Source organism: Equus asinus, chromosome 3, assembly GCF_041296235.1.
Source record: "Equus asinus isolate D_3611 breed Donkey chromosome 3, EquAss-T2T_v2, whole genome shotgun sequence".
NCBI classification, from domain to species: Eukaryota; Metazoa; Chordata; class Mammalia; order Perissodactyla; family Equidae; genus Equus; species Equus asinus.
In genome coordinates, this window is record NC_091792.1 from 69,080,111 (window position 1) to 69,101,593 (window position 21,483).

General features: G+C 50.6%; 1 protein-coding gene across 2 annotated transcripts in view; it reads left to right on the forward strand.

The window, feature by feature from the left end:
* The window catches only part of BIN3 (bridging integrator 3), a 56,662-nt gene that overhangs the window by 18,786 nt on the left and 16,393 nt on the right, over positions 1 to 21,483 (forward strand). For both annotated transcript variants that reach the window (XM_014867136.3, XM_014867138.3), the window contains exons 2-6: positions 5,670 to 5,718; positions 13,076 to 13,116; positions 13,526 to 13,587; positions 17,005 to 17,141; positions 17,718 to 17,758. In XM_014867136.3, coding sequence (XP_014722622.1) covers positions 5,670 to 5,718; positions 13,076 to 13,116; positions 13,526 to 13,587; positions 17,005 to 17,141; positions 17,718 to 17,758 — 330 coding nt within the window. The remainder of the gene's footprint in view (positions 1 to 5,669; positions 5,719 to 13,075; positions 13,117 to 13,525; positions 13,588 to 17,004; positions 17,142 to 17,717; positions 17,759 to 21,483) is intronic.

Below are 21,483 nucleotides of genomic sequence, written 5' to 3' on the forward strand. Positions count from 1 at the left end.
TTCACTTAGTATTGATCCAACCAAATCACAATAGCACTGCATTGAGAAGAAGGGGAGTTGCAGATGGGCCTTTGTGTAATAGAGGAGGGGACCCAAAAGAGGTTGGTTGGTTTAGTTAAATCTTCCTCTTCAAAATAAAAAGTCAGTCACTGGTTCCTAACACCTAACAATCAAGAGAGAGCGGTACAAGCGTTTTTATGTAGACGTGCACAGAGGCCTACCAGACCAGCCGAGGGGAAAGGGCTTATCTCGGGCCAGTGAGGTTGGGGGCCTAGAACCTGAGATCTTACTTAACAAAGCTTGTTGCCTTATTAAGCTACACACAGGTATAACTTTGATGAAAGTAAAACTTAGATTAATAAAAGGAAATTATAAAAGTAATAAAGTACATATGGGTGAATTTTTGTATGTTGGGGTAGGGGGCAAGTGTTTCTCAGTATGAACCCAAAGAAGAAATCATAAAGGAAAAAGGTGGATTTGGAAGATTTGACTGGATACTAATCAAAAGCTTCTGTCCATTAAAAACATACATGTACAAAAGGGAAAGGCAAGGGAAAGACCACTAAGCCAGGAAAAAATGCTGATAGACAGGGCGAAGGGCTGGTGGTAAAATGTAAACTATTTCAGTCTTTTAAAAAATGTCAACTGTTTCAATCAGTGCCTCTAGGGCAATTTGGCAAATGTGTCGAAGCTTTAAACGTGTATATACCCAACATGTATATATCCTTTGACCCAGCAATTCCAGTTCTAAGAATTGTCCTATGTGACTAATCCTTGATGTGCACAAAAATTTAGCTATTACAATTTCTTTTTTATAAGAGCAGAAAATTTTGAAAGGGTTGAAATGACCACCAGTAAGTGATATGGGTTACGGTAATAAAACTAGTGGTAAGGTGTATAATGAAATACAGGGTGGCTCTGAAAAGTCAGGCTGATGGAAACTGTGTATTGGTGTGTAAAGACATTCATGATACATATTTCCTTTATTTTTTAAAAGTTGTGAAAATATGCATATATACATATGCACATACACATGTGTACACACTGAGATTAAGGGTATTAACTGTTTATTTTTCTTTGAGATTTTGTGTGTGTGTGTTTGTCCTTTGTGTTTTTCCATGTTTTCCAAGTTTTTGACTCTGATCAGGTGTTATTTTTGTAGTCAAGAAAAAAAACTTAAGGGATTTTTTTAGTTTACTTGAAAAATATGGAAAGTGCAAAGCAGAAAACAGTAATCATATTCTCACCACCCAGAATTAAGCACTACTAACATCTAGCATATTTGCTTCCGTTTTTGTCTTTCTGCTAATTTTTGAAATATAGTTAACACCAAAACATTAATTTTGGTTATCTTTTAGATGTGAAACAGTGGGCTGTTTTGGGTGTTTTTCCTTCTTTTCTCTCTCTCTTTTCTCTCTTCTTTTCTGTCTTTTGTACTTTACTGTATTTCTCAACTTTTCTCTGATGAGCATGTTTTACTTTTTAAAGGGATAAACTAATTAACTGTAAAAGATAGAATATTTTAAAATGCCAAATAAAATCTTAGACTTTTAGAAGAAGGTGAGCAAGATTTTGGACTTGAGAACAGCTTTGATGAAGCTGGAAGAAGGGGAAAGCATTCCATATGGGTGGGGTGGCCGTAGTCCCTGTTGCCATAAACAGTCCAAGTTTTATGCATGTTGTCCTGATGACATTATTAATGACATTTTTGCACTCAAAAATGTCCCAGTTGGGGATAGGAAGTTGTAAAGCATCTGGATTTGGGGAGTAATGAACAGCCACTGGCTGAATCAGAGTAGTTGTATTGGGTGAATGGGAAGGAAGACTGAAGGAAGGTTAAGACCATATTATAGGGCACTGACTGCTGTTTTAAGAAGTTCCTCAACCAGTTCTAGGGCTGGGTACAAGATAATGAGTCTGGAGCATCTCATAGTCCAGAAAGTAAGGAAGTACTAAACAAAACACATACATGTGCCTGCAGAAGCACACGCACGCACGCACACACACACACAGAGACACACACACACACACACACACGTGGGTATGTCAGAAGGACACAGAGGCCAACTGAAAGAGCCCCCAGTGGCCAAAGCTGGAACAGCTTGAGCAACAAAATAGTGTTGGATTATAACCCAAAGTATAAAATAAATACCTATGAGTCCATACTGATATGAATGATTGAATAAATAAATAAAGAGGCCTGCCCGGTGGCATAGTGGTTAAGTTTGTGCACTCGGCTTCAGCAGCCCAGGGTTCATGGGTTCGGATCCCAGGTGTGGACCTACATACTGCTCATCAAGACATGCTGTGGCAGCGTCCCACATACAAACTAGAGGAAGATTGGCACAGATGTTAGCTCAGCGACAATCTTCCTCAGGCAAAAAGAGGAGGATTGGCAATAGATGTTAGCTCAGGGCCAATCTTCCTCACCAGAATGAATGAATGAATGAATAAGGGAGAATAAAAGTCTCCCATAAAGAATTCCGAATAATTTATACAGCTACTCTGCCCTCAAAGAGGTGGAGTGTAATTCCTCACTCCTTAAGTGTGGGCTGTGCATGGTGGCTTCCTCCCACAGAGGGGAGTGTGGGAGGAGGCAGGGAGTCACTGTGTAGTGGAGAAACCTGGGAAACACTGCTGCAGCCAGGTGACAGAGGTTAATGTCAACAGGAATAAGTCATGTTGATAGCTCAGACCCTAAATATGACGAGGTGAGAATGGCACTTCACCTCTTCCTCCCCAAAACTCATAACCCCAGTCTAGTCATGAGAAAACTATCAGACAAATCCCACCTGAGGGACACTCTATAAAATACCTGACCAGCACTCCTTAAAACTATGAAGGTCATCAAAAACAAGGAAAGTCTGAGAAAATACCACTGCTAAGAGGAGCCTAAGGAGACTTAATGACTAAATGTAATGTGGTGACCTGGGTGGGATCCTGGAACTGGAAAGGGACCTTAGGTAATAACTAACGAAATCTGCTTAAAGTGTAGCCTTTACGATATCAGTATTGGTTCATTAATTATGACAAATGCATCACACTAATATAAGATGTTAATAATAAGGGAAACTTGGTGTGGGATATATGGAAATTCTGTACTATCATCACAATTGTTCTGTAAATCTAAAACTTTTAAAATTAAAAGTTTATTTTTTCTAAAAAGGCATCCCTCCAGGAGGCAGAGATGGCTTTTGAAGAGGCAGATGGAAAGTAATCGGAGCTGTGTTATGCAGCCACGTGTGACCCGAGGAGCTGCAGTCCCCGTGCCATCCTCTGCGTGTTCAGCACGGCCTCCCTCCTGATAACACTGCCTTCTTTCATCTCCACTCTCTCAAAGGACAATGAACCCCTGCTAGATCCCTGAGTATTTTAAGATTAGGTATTTCAGTCAGATTATTTCTTCCTAGTTCCAAAATACATATAACAAATTCATGTGAAAGAGTATTAAACCATGAGTAGTAACTGGACTGGCAGGTGGGGTCCTGACTGCTTTCTCCTGGTTTTGTTGTGAACCAGCACAACGACCCTGGACCAGTCACTGAACCCCTCCAGGTCTGCTTTCTCATCTACAAACTGAGAGGGTTGAACTGGAAACATTTCTATGGTAACTTGCAGTTCTAAAAATACTGTGATTCTAAATTAAGATGTAGAGAGAGGCTGTGGCACCACAAATAATGGACTCTAAGTGCCGAATCTCTGCACCTCGCCTGGAGTACTACACTCCAAGTGGAGCCATCTGAAGACCACTCGGAATTCTTTAGAATTCTCTTCCTACTCTCCGTGTTCTTGAATGCAGATTCAGCTTAGAATTCAAGGTTTAGATAAGCTGGAAGGGCCATCTATGCCAACTCCTTTGTTCTATAGTTTAAGAAACTGAGCTCCAGAGAGATTGGGATTTGTTCAAATCATAAAACTAGTCAGAGGCAGAGACCAGGCTGACCGATACTGCTCCAGAGCTTTTTATACCACCGCGTGCTTCGGACAGAACAGGATCAGTCTTTTCGAATGCCACCAGGACCTCATTTGCACTGTCACCAAAACGGTCCTTGAGGGCAGTTACTCACTGTCGAAAACCATTCTGTCAGTCAACCAAATCCGATTTGGGGAAAAGTAACGGGGGTGGGGGGGTGAGTGGAGGGACAGCTAAGGAGCTCGTCCCCCCTTAACCTTTCTTCTTTAGGTCTGAAACAGGGAAATGGCTGTTTCATTTTGTCTTTCTTTTTCAGTTCCATAGCTTCCCCTTCTCCTGGTAATTATATATCCTGAGATTATTTGTTTACAGAAGCCACGTGAATCAGCCAGCCACCAAAGGGTTAACACTCCCAAATTATGGGGCTGGGTTAACAATAAACAGGATGTCCTCTAGAAATTAAATTTAAACCACTGTGACTCAGGCTTGTCCATCCTCTCTGCCAGATCGTTGTCTGGGGTTATTATCGGTGGTTAATTATACCATTGGGTTTAGCAACAGTATTGGTCAGTTTGGGGCAACAGAAACCAGGCTTCAGGAGAAGGGGGTGTGGGGGAAGGGACCTAGTGGAGGGGTGGTGCAGCAGCGGGAGCGGGCTGTTTGAATAGAAGAGATTCTTGAGGTCCTGAGCGCTGAGAAGACAGTAGTGAGTAGGGTCTCACCTGTACCCTCAGGGCTGCAGTAGCCTCTTGGCTGAGCTGATCCTAGGCTGCTTGACTCCCTCCTGTGTGGGGCCAGAGGCCTGCATTTCTGTTGCTCTTAGGATGTGCTGGTTTACTTTCTAGCCTGGCCACCCTTTGCTTCTTAGAATTGTAGAGTCATAGAATTTTCCTTACCTTAAGGAAGCTTCTGAATTACCTAGTTTAACCCTCTCATTTCACAGAGGAGGAAATTGAGTCTCAGGGCCATCATTGCCTGCCAAAGGGCAGCCTGCTCATCAGAGGTGGAGGCGGGGTTAGTGCTCAGGCCTAGACTCCTAGACTGTGACCTTCCTTCCTTCCATCATGCCAAGCTGTCTTCCATCTCTGAGTTGGGAACCTGAGGTGCTGAGCTTCCTAGCAAGGCAGGCTTGGGCTGGATTTCAGATTCTTCTCTGAGTTAGCTGCATTTAGATTTTGTCGGTTCTCATGGGACATAACCCAGCCTGGCTGGTCCTTAATGCCCCTACAATTTGTCATCCCTCCCCAGCCATACAAGAAGCCCTTCAGATCCACAGTTTGTCCCTCTATAGAGCGCTAGTGAAGCACCTGATACAGACGATAAGTGGTTTTTATGATGTTTTTTAAAGGCATGTTTTCAAGGATGATAGCTATCAAGTGAGTCTGTCATTTCTGACTTCAGCTCTTCAAGACACAAGGTTTATAGTGACTGTTATTTGTACAGTTATCTCCCCTTCCCTGCCTTCACCTTTGCAATGTATTTAAATGACAGACTATTAGTAAGAAAGATGCCCTGGAGCAGAAGGTGGTGCCCCAAGACCTCCATCTGACGCTGTCCACGAGAGGATCCCTCTTCCAGAGCCTAGCCTGGCTGCTGATAGTCCTCGGCCAACAGGGCGCCTTATACTGGGCTGGGAAGCAGGCCCCTGCTACTCTTCTTTACCCTCCTGGGGGAAAGTGACTCCCGTTATCAATTCTTTTCAGCCACATCCTTCTCTACTTCTCCTAACATCCTTCATTGTCTCTTTCCCTTGTAGGATTCCTTTCAAGATTGGGCAGCCCAAGAAGCAAATTGTGTCCAAAACAGTGAGTAACCCAGTTCTTTCATTCTGGGACCCAATTCTGTCTCACATGGCCTTGGCCTTGTACCAGATCTTTGACTCAACACATCATGAGGCTGAGAAGGCAGAACCTAGGCCTTATTATGCCCAGTCATCTGGCTCTAGAACCTCCTGCAGACAGGGCCTCCGGTCCTGGAACATTTTCCTCCCTCAGATCCGCCTGAGCTCCTTCCCCTCCTTGGGCAGGTGGAATAGACGGATTACAGAGGCGAGGAGGAATACAGTCATACATAGTCGCTTAAAGACAGGCATGTTCTGAGAAGTGCGTCGTCAGGCGATTTCATCGTTGTGTGAACGTTGTAGAGTGTGCTTATGCTAGGTGGTATACCTGCCACACACATAGGCTCTATGGTACTAATCTCATGGGACCGCCGTCAGTATGCAGTCTGTCGTTGACCAAAACATCATAGTGTGGCACATGACTGCACACTCCTTCTGAACAGCCCATCTGTAGGATCTACTGTGGCAGTCTGCACTTTCCTAGGAGGGCTCCTGAAACATAGACCCTTGCCAAGGGCATGTCCCAGGCCTTTATCTCTGGACACTTGAAGCTGCCCGAAAGACCAGGAAGCTTCTCTGGTGAAGGCCCCTTTTTCTCCACTGCTAAATGCATTCTTAGCCAGGAGCCAGAGTCACTCAGTGGGAGGGGGGTGATTGAATCCTACTCCCCTTGTGAGCCCACAGTTCACAGCCCTGTCGTATCTCCAGAATGGGAGAAGAAGAGAATCTTAGACTCTTGGAAAGCTAGAACTGGGAGCCCGCCCCGTGGCTGAGTGGTTAAGTTCATGTGCTCCGCTTCAGCAGCCTGGGGTTCAGAGGTTTGGATCCTGGGCACGGACGTGGTACTGCTCGTGAAGCCATGGTGTGGTGGTGTCCCACATGGAAGAACTAGAATGACCTACAACTAGGATCTACAGTTATGTACTGGGGCTTTGAGGAGGAAAAAAAAGGAAGATTGGCAACAGATGTTAGTCCTTAGAGATCATCTGGTCCAACCTCCTTCTTGTTCCTGGTGAAGAAACCAAGGCCTTTGGAATCACAGTGACTTTCCAAGGCTGTGAAAACCAAATGCAAACAGAGCTGGAATTAGAACTCCAGTCTGAGCCTCTGTTTAATACTCTTTCCATTGCTTTATACTGCCTCACTCAGTCAGTGAAGCCTTCCTGAGGTTTTGGAATTCTAGTAAAAAATGGCCTCTTCAACCCCCTCACCCACAAATCTTAGCAAGGCTCCTGGTTTTAACATGGGAGTAAGTGCCTCTCACTGTGACAGCTCCAGGAAGCCGAGCACCGTCAGCCTGGTGGAGGCCCTTGACTGTCATCTCAGCCCCTGGCAGTACTCCTTGTCTTAATAACCTCAGCCCTCCTTGGCTTAGGACTCAGAACTACAGGAAAGATATTGCCTCAGTTTGGCAGGAAGGGAAGTTCAGCACACATCTGACCAATGGCTCTATCATTGGGAAATCCAAAATTAGGTTACTTAAAAGGAAATGGGCGCACGTTGAAAGAGTCCTCCTCTTTTTCAAGCAGAGGCAGGTCCTGGCGAGGCTGAGAGTTTACCTCCCATGCAGAGGCTGACCATCTGTGGAGCTCTCAGCTGAAGCGCAAAGAATCTGGGCGTGCGAGTGTTGGGCTCTAGCCGGCTACAGGAAGTGGGAAGGTGTGGCCTTGAGCCTCCAGAGTTTAATCCAGGGCAGATTTGAAGGGAAGTGGTTGTGAAAAGGGTCTTTTATTCCCAATACTCACTAGCAAAAAACAAAAAACAAACAAAAAACCCTTCTAAAACCCCAACCTTTATTGAGATGGCCTTTGTTCTCCACAGAAAAGTAGAAGCTAGAATGCAGTTTCCACCTTCTCTGCCAGAGTTTGTTGGCAGAAAGCTCTCTGGGTCTTTTCATCCGAGGAGCGGCAAGGACTCTCCAGAGGAGGGGCAGATGCACAGTCTGAGAAAGCCCTCAGCGCCTGTGGATGGCCTCCTGCAGCCCGCGGCCTCCCTCTGCCCTTCCTGTCATCAGTCTCGTTTCGGGTGGAATTGTAGTCCTCTACCTCCTGGCATCAGGTGCCCCACAGCCTGGGCATCAAATAGTGCTTAAGAAGCCGGATTTGGAAGCTTCCTTGTCTGGATTCCCATCCTGGCTCAGCCACATGCTGTCTGTGACCTTAGGCAAGCTCCTTGCCCTCTCTGAGCCTCTCTTTCTCCTTTGTAAAGTAAGGGTGATCCTCGTACCTGTGGCATTGACATATGATGTGTCTTGCACAAAGTGGGACATGTGAAGCCCTTAACACAGTGTCTGGCACATAGTAAGCCCTCTGTAATTATGAACGACATTACAGGAAGATAGTTGATTTGCCTCTCTTTACAAGCCCCTGGGGACTCAGCCTGTCCCCAGCAGCTGGATTCTCCAGTGCAGTGGAGCAGTAGGCTGGGCCTTTGCTCACTCACAGGGAATCAAAGCTGAGTTACAGCTCAGAATAGAGTTCTTTGCTTCCTCAGCTCCCCAGAGGCACTGAAGCATATGTAGCAAGATCCTCCCTCTTCAGAGTCTTGTTCTTCACCCCACAAGCCCCCTTTTGGCTCCCAAAACAGGCCAGGGCTGTGCGGTTATCTCAGTGGTGACACACACTCTTATTCTTGCCCAGGCACTCTCAAGGAGGGAAGCAGCTGGGGCTGCCTAGGTTATTGGAAGTCATGGCCCCCTGTCATGGGAAGAAATGCTCATGTTATCTTCAGGGAGTTTCAGGAGGCTGTTGGCTCAAGGCACCCACCTGTCAGACACAAAGAAAGCATTGTATGTTTGCCCTTGCTGTTCTCCTGTGCGCAGGTTATTCACGCAAATTCCGGTATTGTCAAGGCTTTGGCTAAAATGGCATGTTCTCTGCAGGGGCTGACCATTGGAGCTGAAACAGAAGAACAAACATCTCCCCCACCTCCAAGTCCTAGCCTTCTGCTTAGCCACCTCCCACTCCCCCAGTTTATGAAGTAGCTGGAGCATCTTGGTGTGGCGAAAAGCTGCGCCTCCCTTCATAACCTGGGAGCATGGAAGAGCTCTTTGAAGCAAGGATGGCCCTGGGTCTCACACACAAAGGAAAGCACACACCTGGATTCATAGCTGGCTAGGCGCTCTGTGAAGTCAAGGAAGAAGAGAGTCCCACCACACTGAACCCTCACTTGAGAAAGATTTTCATGTGCAAAATGGAGGCACCTGCAGCTTGTTCCTTAATCCTATTGTAACATACCAAAGGGAGGCTGCTTTCCGCCCGAGCGTCCCTTGAAGAGGGACTCATCAGAGCGGTGAGTGCTCCCCTGCCTCAGCTCTGAGCTGACACACAAAGGATTAGCGCCCTGGCCCTGCCTGCTGGTCTCCTTTCTCACTTCACCATGAGTGTGAGAACTGAGCCCATTCAGTCATTTAACAACTCCTGAGCTCCTGCTCTGTGCCAGCCTGACCTAGGCGCTGGGGATAGAGCAGCAAGCAGCACAGTCCTTCCCTTCCACCCCAGCCTTCAAGAATGCAGGGAGCAGCCGAGGCAGTGGTTCGCTGCTGGATTCTCCCTGCACTAACCTCGCCAGGCTGCCCCTGTCTGCCCCGCCCCACTGAGAGTCCAGCACATGTGTTTACACTTGAATCGTTGACTGCGGTCCAGTTGCCTTTTTGGCAATGGCATCAAGCATTCAAAGATGCTCAGATCTTTTGTGTTTAGCTCTTTCTCTCAGAATGGATATCCCTTGGAATGAGACTCCAGTGTGTCCCTTTATTCCTTGTGCATTATCTGAGGGCCTAGAATCCTGGTGGTGTCCCCTTAAATCTCTCCCCAGTAGAGGAGAGAGGTCTCAGGACCAGTGAGCTAGAAAAGCAACCACAACCCCGCTACAGAGGCTACCAGAAGCAGAGGAGGGGAAATGTTCATGAACTTCTCTTAGGCTGTCACATGTCGAGTGGCATCGAGTAGAAGGATTGAGCTCCCACTCCCAACATGCTTCTCAGCTTCCAGTGGGAGACCTCAAGTTTCTCATCAGCCAGAATGATCCAGCCCAGTGGGAAACCTGCAGTCCATCTCTGTGCAAGTCCATGCAGTCCCCCGCCAGGGAGACCAGGTGTTCTCTGACATCCCACACACATCAGCACACTTGGGGATTGCAAAAGAGGGTGCCAGGAGCCAGGGCTGTAGCTCCGGGGGTTAGGCAGGCTCTCTGCCTCCTGTCCCAGAGCACCTACTCTGGGTTCTTGGTCTTTAGAAGAGCTGGATTCTGGCTAAGACATCCTTAATTTTAATTTCATCCCTTTGGAAAAAAAATACTTTTCGTACGTAAAGACTCTGCTCAGCTGTCACCTCTTAGGACGTAAGAAAGGAGATGTGTCCAGTGAAGGGAGGCCCCGGTATAGTCCTGGCACAGGACTTCAGGCTTAGCCAAAATCAGGGTTTATCCTAGCTGTCAGTTGACTGTGTGTTTTGTGCTGCTTTTTCTCTCTGCCAAAGTAGTGACAGACCAGTCTGCACCCCCGGACTGCTCTGGTCCGCACCCCACACCAGTGTGTAGGAGAGGAACAAGGAGACACCGTCCATGGGCCAGGCACCTTGCTCTGTGCTCTACATAAACTGCTTCTTGACCCTCCAACAAGCCAATGCAGCTGACACTGTCACTGCATTTCCTTGTCAGCCACCTGAAATTTACATGGGATAAGTCTAAATGAAATTATCCTGCTTTACTAGAAAAGAAACTGAGACTCAAAATGTTAGGTAGCATGTTTAATGTTCTACAGCTAGCCTGAGAGTTCGTGTCTTATCTGTCTCTGCTCATTCCTCTCCACCACCTTCCCCCGCAGCACTGTTGGAGAAAGGATTAGACTAACCTCAGTGCGGACTTGGAAGGGCCTGGGCACAGCCCCTTTGGTCCAGAACACATCTCCCAGCTGCAGTTGCACCGAGCTAAGACTTTGATTCCTGCCCCCCTACAGGCCTGCTGGGTTAGGTAACACTTTCAACCTTCACTAGGCATATGTGCCTTAGTGGGAGTGAATTTTGAATTTTCAAATTTTGGGTTGCTCTTAAAGAGCAGCTTTTGATGGATCTTAAGGAAGGCGATGATGAAAATTTTGGGTTCTTGGATGGAGAAAAAGTGGATCTGTTAAAAAGAGGGAAACAATTGTAGGATAGGAGGCTGGGGCACCAGTGGTGAATTTTCCTTCACAATTTTGTGTAAGGTTCTAGATGCTAGCATCATAAAGTAGGGAAATGATCATGTGTTCCTGCTTCTAAATTTTACAGTTCAGATGAGGCAGGCTAGATATCTCCATGCAAGTGAGACACGTTGTGGTGCCTTGAGGACCTTAGCTGAGGAATTCCTCGTGTTGTTCCCTCACCATCCCTGCCGGGCCCCCCATTCAGCTCCCCTGTGTGCACTTGTCTGCGTGTTTGTTTGTTCTGTCTGCTCCACTGGAGCCCATGTCTGTTGTATTCGCTGGTGTATCCCTAGCACCTGGCAGAATGCATTGCGCTCAATAGGTGTTCAGTAAATGTTTGTGGCATGAATGAGTGTAGTTTAAAAAAAAGGCCTGAACTAGGAGTTGAATCCTAGCCTTGGTTTGCCACTAACAAGCCCTGCGTCCTTATGTCAATCATTTCCCCTCTTTGGGCTTCATCCACCTCGTTTATAACGTGACTTAATTGGCCAGAATAATGTTCTGCCATTCTGTGACTTTTTTTTTTTTTTTGAGGAAGATTAGCCCTGAGCTAACTGCTGCCAATACTCCTCTTTTTGCTGAGGAAGACTGGCCGTGAGCTAACATCCATGCTCATCTTCCTCTACTTTATATGTGGGATGCCCACCTTAGCATGGCGTGCCAAGCGGTGCCATGTCCACACCCGGGATCCAAACCGACGGACCCCGGACCGCCAAAGCGAAACGTGTGCACTTAACCGCTGCGCCACCCGGCCGGCCCCTGTGACTCTTGAATTTACCTAAATCCAAGCATGGAGTGTGAGGTGGGTGGGCTTTTAGAATGCTCTTTCACTGGGGGCACTGCTGATGGAAGTGTGTGTGGTGAAGAACAGGGCGGGTTTTAACAATTGCTGCAGGTTTGCACTCCCTGACCTTCAACTTTTGATGAGAGTCAGAGTCAGGATTTAGGGCTCTCAGGGTAGCAGCCAAGAAGGCAGCTTTTTCAGTCATGGCTTTAATGCATCAGCAAACGCCTTTTTTTCCCTTTTGGTAGAATGATGGGTCAGAGCACAGGCTTTGGAGCCAGGCTGCCTGTGTTCAGATGCCAGCTCTACAGCTCACTAGTGACGTCACCCTGCACAGTTACTCCCCTCTGTCCCAGGGATCTCCTCAGTGCCGTGCGGGCCACAAGTGCACGTGCCTCCTAGATGAGGTCTGGGGGAGAGCCTGTGGAAGCACGCAGAGAGCGCTCCATGACTCTTAACTGGGTCACTTCACAGAGCACCTCAGTCCAGAGGCTCATCAAGCCGGCCAGGGAGCCCGTGCTGCCCCTGTGGAAGAGAACGAAGGAGAGGCCTCGAGCTCGGTCCCCTCCTTTGGGCTCCCAGATGTCATTTACTTCACAGGCCCCCACCAAGAGACCGTTGCCGAGGCCCCATTTTACAGATGGAGAGACTCAGGCCCTAGGACTGCAAGGGACTTTCTTGACTTCACCTGACATGGTGGCAGCAGAATTGGGTTCAGGACTCAAACCCACTTGGTTTAAATATCTCTGGCATAGGGGAAGTCTGATAACCAATCAAGAATTCAGAGACCTTGCTTGAGTCCATAGTAATAGCGTTTGTGTTCGTGACATCCCAACATTCAGAGCATGGACACATGATCTTTCTTGATCCACCCTGAACCTAGCAGGTGGTAGGACCTGTGAGGAAACAGGGCTGTGACGGGAAGGTGACCTGCTCCGGCTCAGAGCTGCTAAGTGGCTGAGAATGTGCCAACTCCAGACCCGCCCGCTTTCCTCTGTACCCTGCTGCCTCCCTGCATGGGTTTCAGTCACATTCCTAGCACCTCACCTGCCACAGGACGGGAGGGTGAGAAGAGGGAACACAGCTTGGCGCCTCGCCCCCTGTGGCAGAAGAACAGAGCCATAATCCGCGGTACTTGCCTGGCTGGCCCATGGGAGGAGAGTCTTTTCACGCTAAATCAAACACTTAATTAATTTGGGAACACAGGGGTACTGTGTGGTTAAAGATCTGCCGGGGCTTGTATGGACTGGACGGCGTTGTTTTCTGCAGACTGGGGGAGGCAGTTTCAGGAGGCTGGCAGATTTTTTCCAATGTGTTGTCATTTCTCCGATGATTGAGTTATCTCTTTCATTACAGGTGGAGAGAGACTTTGAAAGGGAGTATGGAAAACTTCAGCAGTGAGTGTCAAAACCCAGAAGGATGGGGTGCGGGGTCAGAGAAAGACGAGAGCCTTCTGCCAGGTCTCATGTCCAACACTGCCCCTTCTGCTCACCAGCTGTTAGTGGGCTGCTCGTTGCACCCTGGGAGCTGAGGGCAGCCCAGGTCACCACCTGCCAGAAATTCTCCCCCAACTGCTGGCTGTGTGACAGTTGTTTGCTCGTAGTCTTTGGGTGCTTGGCTCCATGCAGAGCTTGTAGTGGCCCTTCCGTCAGTGGGGAAAATCCCCACAGAGAAGGCAGGGCCCCTTCTCCTCCCAGCAGGCATTCCAGAGTGTCAGGTTGGGCTTAACTCAGGTAGACACAAAGAAAAGGGGCCAAAAGGTAGTTGGCGATGCCAGGTACCCAAGCCTGTGCTGCTGCCTTGCAGGCTGGAGGAGCAGACCAAGAGGCTGCAGAAGGACATGAAGAAGAGCACCGATGCTGACCTAGGTAGGTGGCACTGCCCCCGTGACTGACCTGGACTGGGCCGGGCAGAAAGGGTTGCACTCCACCCTCAGTCACTTTTGGGCTGGGTTTGAAGTACATACACTTAGTAGATGCCTGACAGATGTCCCTGAGAAGTGGCTTGAGGTCACACTTCACTTAGCAGTTCACCACCACCACTGTCCCCACCGCAGCCGGAGGCACTGCCTGCCTGCACGGAGCGCCAGCTCCCAAGGCTGGTGCTGCAGGTGCTCATACCGCTGCTCGTCCAGAGGACACGGGCCGCTCTGATGTGGCCACCTCTCACTCCTGGCGCCTAGCGTCTCCAGACTGTGTGTAGCAGGCCAAGGGTCTGATTTTGGAGTCCCTCTGTCACTCGTTTCATCAGTGGTTCTGTGTTACCTGGGTCACGTCTTTGTCATTCCCCACTGCCTTTCCAGTGAGGGAGATGCTGGCCCTATTGCTGCCTTTGCTTCCTACTTCTCCAGACAGCTGCACCAGCAGAGTATAAATGAAGGAAGGTAGTTGTTTTCATAGTGAGCGACTTTGGAAGCAAGTACAACATCAAGGATCCATGAAATGGAGTCTGGCTACAGAGAGCGTAGTGTTCCAACAAAGAAATCAGGATAAATGTGGGGCCCCTGGAGCCTCCTTGGCCTCCTCTGCCCCAAGTCAGAAGTGGAGTCTGGGCAGCGAAAGCCCTCCTGAAGCAGTGGTGCCTCAGCCCATCGCAAGACCCAAGTCACAGTCCATGCAGAGAGCCTCGCATGTTGGTGCATCTGAGTCACTGGAGGGCTTCCTACAATGCGGATTGCGCCCCCCCGGCCTCCCTGCCCCGAGCCTTTCCAATTCATCAGGTCTGGGCAAGGCCTGAAAATCTGGGTTTCTAATAATTTCCCAGGCAATGCTGATGCAGCTGGTCCAGGGACCCCTCTTTGAGAACCACTGCTCCAAACAATTGAGGGGACTCAAATTATACCCTTCCTGATCTTGGAATCTCCTCAGCTGCCTGGACAATATCTAAAACCCCAAGCTGTGGTTCCAAAACAAGGTCATCCCGGGTGTGACCAGTGCCTGTTGGATCTCTGTTGACTCTTACATTCCGAGGTGGTATCAGGGCTCCAGAGACCCATGTGGAAGCCCAAGACCCTCACTCTCTCTAGGTTCAAAGACCACCAGCCTCCCAGTTTGTGCTGGGCTGACCAGGCCCCTCCGCTGTCCCTGCAGAGGCAGAATGAGGAGTGTGAGCTAGCCCGGAGGAGAGCAGAGGCCACAGCGCCCTGCTGTGCCCGCAGGGCCATGATGTCCTGGGGAGGGATTGCAGACACAGTACTACACCAGTGGCTAATTGCCTGAGGGGACACAGGCTGTGAACTGACTTGGGAAGTTTCGAGCAAAGAAAGAGACAAAGGCATGAAGAGGTGAAGGCTTTAGGAAAAAAAAGGAAAGTTGGGAAGAAAGTCTTTCCCCCCACCCCCTGAGGGTTTTCTGGTTTTTTTCCTCAAATACTAAAAAAAATTAATGGAAGAAATTTTCCAAAGACATTTCCAGTTTTGTCCAGGTTTTTATTCTTTCAATTATGTTGTCTGCGAAGACCGTTTCATTGTCCAGTCGGCTACACGTGATGTTTGCTCCTAAGCCTACAGAGTCACTTTGCAGATTTATTTAAAGAGGGGTTTCCTCCATTGCTTCAGCATCTCTGCGGAGTTTACACTTCCAAGCTTCTCTCACATTTTGCTCTTTTGCTGGGTGCGTGCAGCATGCTTCCAAATTCGATTCAAGAGAAGCCCCAGGACAGTGCTCTGGGTAGTCAGTCATCCGTTCTGGGCTTCTTTGCTGGCATGCAGAGGGGCCTGGGTGAGGAGGGACCCTCTGGTTTCTGTTTCTCCCACTCAAAATGTAGAGGCGGGCCCTTCTCCTGGAACACTGGGCTTGGGGCTACTTGCTCCTCACATGGAGTGCGAGGGGAGGTCACATCTGTGATTAACTGGAAAGTGGCCCTTATTTCTTTGATTCTGAGACCTTTTTTGACATTTAACATCTCTGAAATCAAGGTGCCCTAACACTTGATAGTGTGTTCTGTTTTAATTGGCAGCATTTTTTTTTTCTTAGTGGTTTATACAATAATGGTATGTCTTAAAAATGATAGCATCTTCAATTCAATGACATAAAATGGTAAGAAACACATTCAAAACCGTGTTTTCCCATGAGAGTCTGAAACTGGAACAGACACTATGGCACGAGCATGGCCCTTCCCCAGCCTATCTTCCTGTTCCTCTAGAATTTTGTTTGCAAATAATGGAGACTTGAAAACCTGTACGGGATCAAGAACTCCAAAACTGCCCACAAGTCTCCATCCTGCCTCTGAGCTGTTCTGTGACTTCCAGGCTCCCTATCTCTCGAACAGGCACCTAAACACATGCACAAGGCTGCAGCAGGGCAGCAGTCTCCATCCACGGAGCAGTGGGCACAGAGAAGACCTGTAACAATGTAAGCAGACACCCCATCAGAGCCTCTCGGGGCCCGCCACTGCTTTCTCCAGGCCGGGTCACCAGGAGAGCAGTGGCTGGGGAGGCGGCTGCCCAGGATCTAGGCCTGGCTCAGCGCTTGCAGCTGTCCAACCTGGGAGGAGTTACAAACTCTCCTGAGCCTCACCCTCATCCATAAAATAGAACCAAAATACATCTACCCTAGATATCTCCTGGGCTGTTTGAGCCCTAAGGACGACCATGGGTGCATGCGAACTCTGGCAGAGGCAGGATGGAGAGCTGCTCTGATTACTGGATGTCACTGAAACCAGGGGTTCCCTCGCTACACCGAATCTCACCTAGTTTGGTCAGTACAGTTTTGTTGGAACACAGCCACACGCACTCTTCAGGTACCGGCCGTGGCAGAGTTGGTAGTTGTAACAGATCCCATGCAGCCCGCAAAGCCTGGCATTTGAGTCTCTGGCCCTTTACGGCGAGTCGGCCAGCCCTGGTGTGGAGCGCTGTTACTCTTGTCTGCTGGGGAGGCCCAAACCAGGCTGCATGTCTGAACCGCCTGGAAAGTTGTTTAAAAATATATATTCCTGGATTCCAGACTTACTGAATTAGAATCTTTGGAGCTAGAAATCTGCATTTCTTACAGCTTCCCACCCAGATGATTCTCTTCTAACCCTGAGTTTGGAAAATTAGATTACCACAACAGGTAAAACTGCTCAAAAGAATTACCCAGAACAGCACAAGTTGGTCAGGAATGAATATTATACAATGAAGACTAATGTCTCATGGCTTTGTGGTACTTTGTCGTTTTTGCGGCCTGTGGCGGCAGGTAGAGGTTATCCGGGAGCAGGCCCCTGGACCAAGGGAGGGCAGGGAGTCCTGAGGACAGGACGTTGAAGCCTGTCCCTTCACAGGCTCACTGAGCTTTGACTTCTTACAGCCATGTCCAAATCTGCTGTGAAGATATCCTTGGACTTGCTCTCCAATCCTCTCTGTGAGCAAGACCAGGACTTTCTGAACATGGTGACAGCCCTGGACACGGCCATGAAGCGGATGGATGCCTTCAACCAGGAAAAGGTGACTGGGGACTTGGTTCCCCGCCTCTCGTGGCTTCTGTCTGGGTGGGGTGCCCGCATGGAGTCCTCACAGGGCTCCGTGTCCTCTTTGGGCACCCTCAGCCCTCTGAGGCCTCTGTCCCAAGCCCTATGAGCTCTTTCCTGGCTGACATGCGTCAGCACTAGGTGCTTCCTGTGGCTCCCATGAGCTCGCACCACACACTGTGAGTCCGTGAAGGAGACTCAGGTCAGCTCTGCCCACCCGTAGCCCCTCGAACTTTCTGTAGTTGCCCAGCCAGCCTCCTCGCTGAGCAAGGTCATTATCAGCCTTGGCGGACAGCAGCTGGCAGAATGCGAACTGACCAGGGACAAGGACAGTGCTCCTTGTTGCCCTTCAGGCTTCCTGGTCATCATCTCCGCCCTGCTTCAGCTGCAGAGTTAGGGGTTCCCCACTTCACCTGCCTGCTGTGGTCTCCTCCCTGCCTGGGGCTCTTGGGGTACCCCGACCAGTCTCCCTTCTCAGGAACTGGGAGCCTCCCCTTTTACAAGGGGTCTGACTTCCTCCCAGTTTTGATGTCAATGGTTTTTATTTTTACAGGTGAACCAGATTCAAAAGACCGTGATCGAACCCTTAAAAAAGTGAGTAAAGATCAGCCGGGCACCATGGGCCTTGGGGAACTAGGCTCAGGGCTCTTTTGGAAAGACAGGTCAACTGGCCACTTGGGGACTGAATATCGTTTCTAGCAGCCTGTCACAGACTCACATGGGCTGACGGGAAACTGCGGGGATGCCGGCTACATGATCTGTGGCCCCAGGATTGAGACTCCTGGTGGCTGCAGAGCACCCGCCTTGCCCAGAGGCGCTCAGTGATGGGAGGGCCTCCTGACCCTCCACAGCAGCTGGCAGTTGCTCCAGTGGTCATTTTTCATTTTCCCCTTTGTTCCTGACTGGAAACCAGTGGGAGCAAAGCTCGCTGAGTTAAGCTAGCAGAGGTCTTGGCCAGCCCTCAGCGGGGATGAGCAAGGCCTTTCATCTCGCAGCCGGATTGGGAGAGCAGCTGCCTGCAGCAGTCGGCTTTTGAAATGTGGGGGTGGCCGCATATGGGGAAGGGCCAGCAGCGGGGTCCCGCCTGGGAAGGTCCCCTAACTCGTGACCTGTCAGGGTCAGAAATTCTTCTGTGAGACTCATCTTCTGTCGGGAAGGCTCTGGTCAGTGATCAGACAAGCCTATTCCCTGGGTTCCCTCAGGGGTGGGCCAGGGGGACAGGCAGGAGCATTGCCTTGAAGCTCCCGAATCACTTCATCTCCTTCCCTCAGCCTCTCCCAAACAGGCTGTGACCTAGAAAGGCCCCTGCTCCCGCCCGGCAGCTGCGCTTTATTACCTCTTCTGTGGTGGTCCCTGGCAGTCGCCTCGCCAGGGCCCGGTAATGAGGCTCTGCTCATTACCATTAGGCCTGGCCCAGGGCCCAGCGGGAGATGAAGAGAGCAGGTTCTGATCCTCTAGCCCTAGTGTCGGGGTTGTTGAGCTCTTCATCCTGTGTAGGTCCAGGGGCTGGGGCCAGGGAAAGCTCTTTCTGAGCTCAGGCTGTCTGGAGGCTCAGCCATGTCAGGGAGGCTGAGCCTCGCATGGGAAGGGATTTGCCCCTGCTCCGTAGCCTCTGCTCAGCCCCAGGTCGAAGGGTCACATGAGGTGAGGAGCTGGGTGCCGAGGAGGCCAGTGGCTCAGGAGGGAGGTGTCAAAAGGAGCTCCATTGCTTGTGGCTTTCTGACCCAGTCTCCAGGACCAACAGTTAAGAGCTGGGTGGGAAGGATCATGGGCAGAGCAGACCCTGCACACGAGGGTCCCAGGGGGCTGCCATGGAGGCTGCCATGGATACACATGGTTGGCTGGCAGAGCTGGGCAGGGGGCACCAGCTCAGAGAACTGGGGGACTGACTCCTGTCTCGATTTCACAACCAACGAGGAGGCCTTGAAATCTGACGCCCAGCTTCTGGAGCCACATGGAGAGAAATCCCGGCTGCTTCCCACCTCCCTAGCAGCCCACCACCTGCCAGGAAGGTGGGTGAGTGGCAGAGGGGGCAGGCACCATCTCCGAAGCAGATCCGCTGACCTCTGCATGAGCCCCCCGGGCCTGCCTGGCTACCGGTCGGCTTCTCTGCATCCCAGAGCCGACATGTGATCTCCCCCGACCACATGAAACCGGCACTGCCTGTTGCCTCCTCTTGCCAGGAGAGCAGCTCCCAGGGACCCCAGCACCGGAAACAGGAAACTGCAGCTTTCCTGTCCTCTGATGAGGAACATTGCCACATGGCCACCCTACCGCCCCCAGCCTCCCCCAGGGGCTCGGCCTCTAATCCCCCAGTCTCTGGGCTGTGTTCACATGGTCGGATGGGGATGCTTTCAATTTCCCTTTCCTGGTGGGTGGAAGATCCCGGCTGTGTGGGCACAGATTGAGGAATGGCAGGCATTCCCCACCAGGGCCGGCTGCTCCCAGCCCACCTCCCAGCCGGCCTCTCTCTCCCTCCTCCTTTCCCTCCTCCCTTTATCGCTGCCTCTTCACCCCACGCTCACCCAGGGGAGGCAGTTTGCCGTTGAACCTTAGGACAGGCAAGAAACGGGCAGCCGCCGTGGGGAGAGCTTCAGCGTGTGCCTGGTGTGGGCCTGGCCCTGTTCTCCCTTCCTTGAGGATAGATGTAATGCAGACTTCAGGAGCTTATGATCCAGTGCAGAAGCCATGATGGTATTCTCAAGAAAAGGGACCAGTAGTATAACTGCCAAGGTGGTGCAGTTCAATGGACATGCGGGATGGGCAGTCCCAGCCTGCCCCCGCCCGACCCATGACCTTGTTGGCTAGGTCCCTGTTCCTCTGAGTCTCTTTACCCATCATGGAAAGGGAGAGCGGAACTGAACTCTTGGGATGGCACAGTCAGTGCTCAGGAGCAGGGAAGGGAGGCCTCAGGGGGCTGAAGTGGCCGGGTGAGCTGCATGTGGGGACGGAGCCTATCCTAGGGCCCTGTCCCAAGGACTTCCGTGTTCCACCTCACTACTGATGATCAGGGGAGGAACAGGGAACTCAGCAGAAAAGGGCTGGCTTTCCAGCCTTGTTTCTTGGTGGCAGCCCAGTACAAGTGCAGACTTCATGCCGCAGGTGAGCTTTGCTCCCATCCTCGTCAGGTGCAGTCAGCAGGTACCTCTTTAGGGTTCCAGGGGCATGTCCGTGAGGGGTCCAGGCACTGGGGACCAGCCTACGCTTGTCCTCACTTCCCTGATGACTTCCTTCCTCTGGCCGACAGATGGAGGAAGGTACTACCGCCCTCCACATCTGGGGGGCCCTGCTACTGGACAAACCACCCTCGTCGCACAGCACCGCAGTATTTATACTGCCCGACATACCGCCCAACACATGGAGCTGGCAAAGTCCGTTCTGTTGCTTCTGAGTAGAAAATGGGGAGGTGGAGCCTCAGAGGGGTAGGACCCTGCAGCCGAGGATCAGAGTGTTCATCCTCGCTCTTGTCAGCTGCCTCAGAATACACTGTCGGATCTCCCTGCCTGACCTTAGTTTCCCCACTTTAATGTGAGAAGGGCATGACTCCTGCCCCTACCCCTAGGGAGTCCCGAAGCCAGGGTGAAAGCCACCCAGGTGGCAATGATTCGTGTCCCATGAATGGTAAACTAAGCCATCAGAGCCTTCTGTGGCCTCTTGCTTTGACTGTGAGGGGTTCTTGTGAGAATGGTGAAGAATGGTTGTCGTGGAGGGTCTGATGAGCGGCTGGCAGCAGTTTTCACTGCAGCCATGTCCTCCCCGCAGAGGACAGCTGACCTTACTTCCAGAAGGCTGAAGGCAGTGTCCTGTAGACGCAGCCCGTCTGCACCACCCATCCCTTGAGGCTGCCTGGCACTGCGTGGAGAGCTGTAAGCCTGGATCCTGCCTTCCTTACCCCTCGCGGCCCCGGCCTTGGCCCTGGGGTTGGATTTCTGTTTCCTTTGTGGCTGATCCAGTCCCTGCATTTAGTCAGCGTTCCTGGCTATCGGTCCCTGGCCCTGGACATAAACCCCAGCTGACAACTGAGGGAAGGGGTTAGAGGGTTAGCCAAGATACAAGAGCTGGCAGCCGACCAGCAGGCTGGTAATCCTGTCTCGTACCTGTGCGATACGCCACACACACACTGCTGCATCCGTTGCGGTGCCCTCTTTCCTGAGAAGAGGAGCTCCAAGTGATGGGATTGTGGCAAGGCAAGAAAACCCTCCACTTTGTGCCTCTCCGCCTGTCTCTCTTTCTCTTCCTGTCTCTGTGCCAGCACCCAGCCAAATAGACAGCAGAGGCCAGGCACTGGGACCACCCAAGCAGCAGGTTGCTTCTAACAA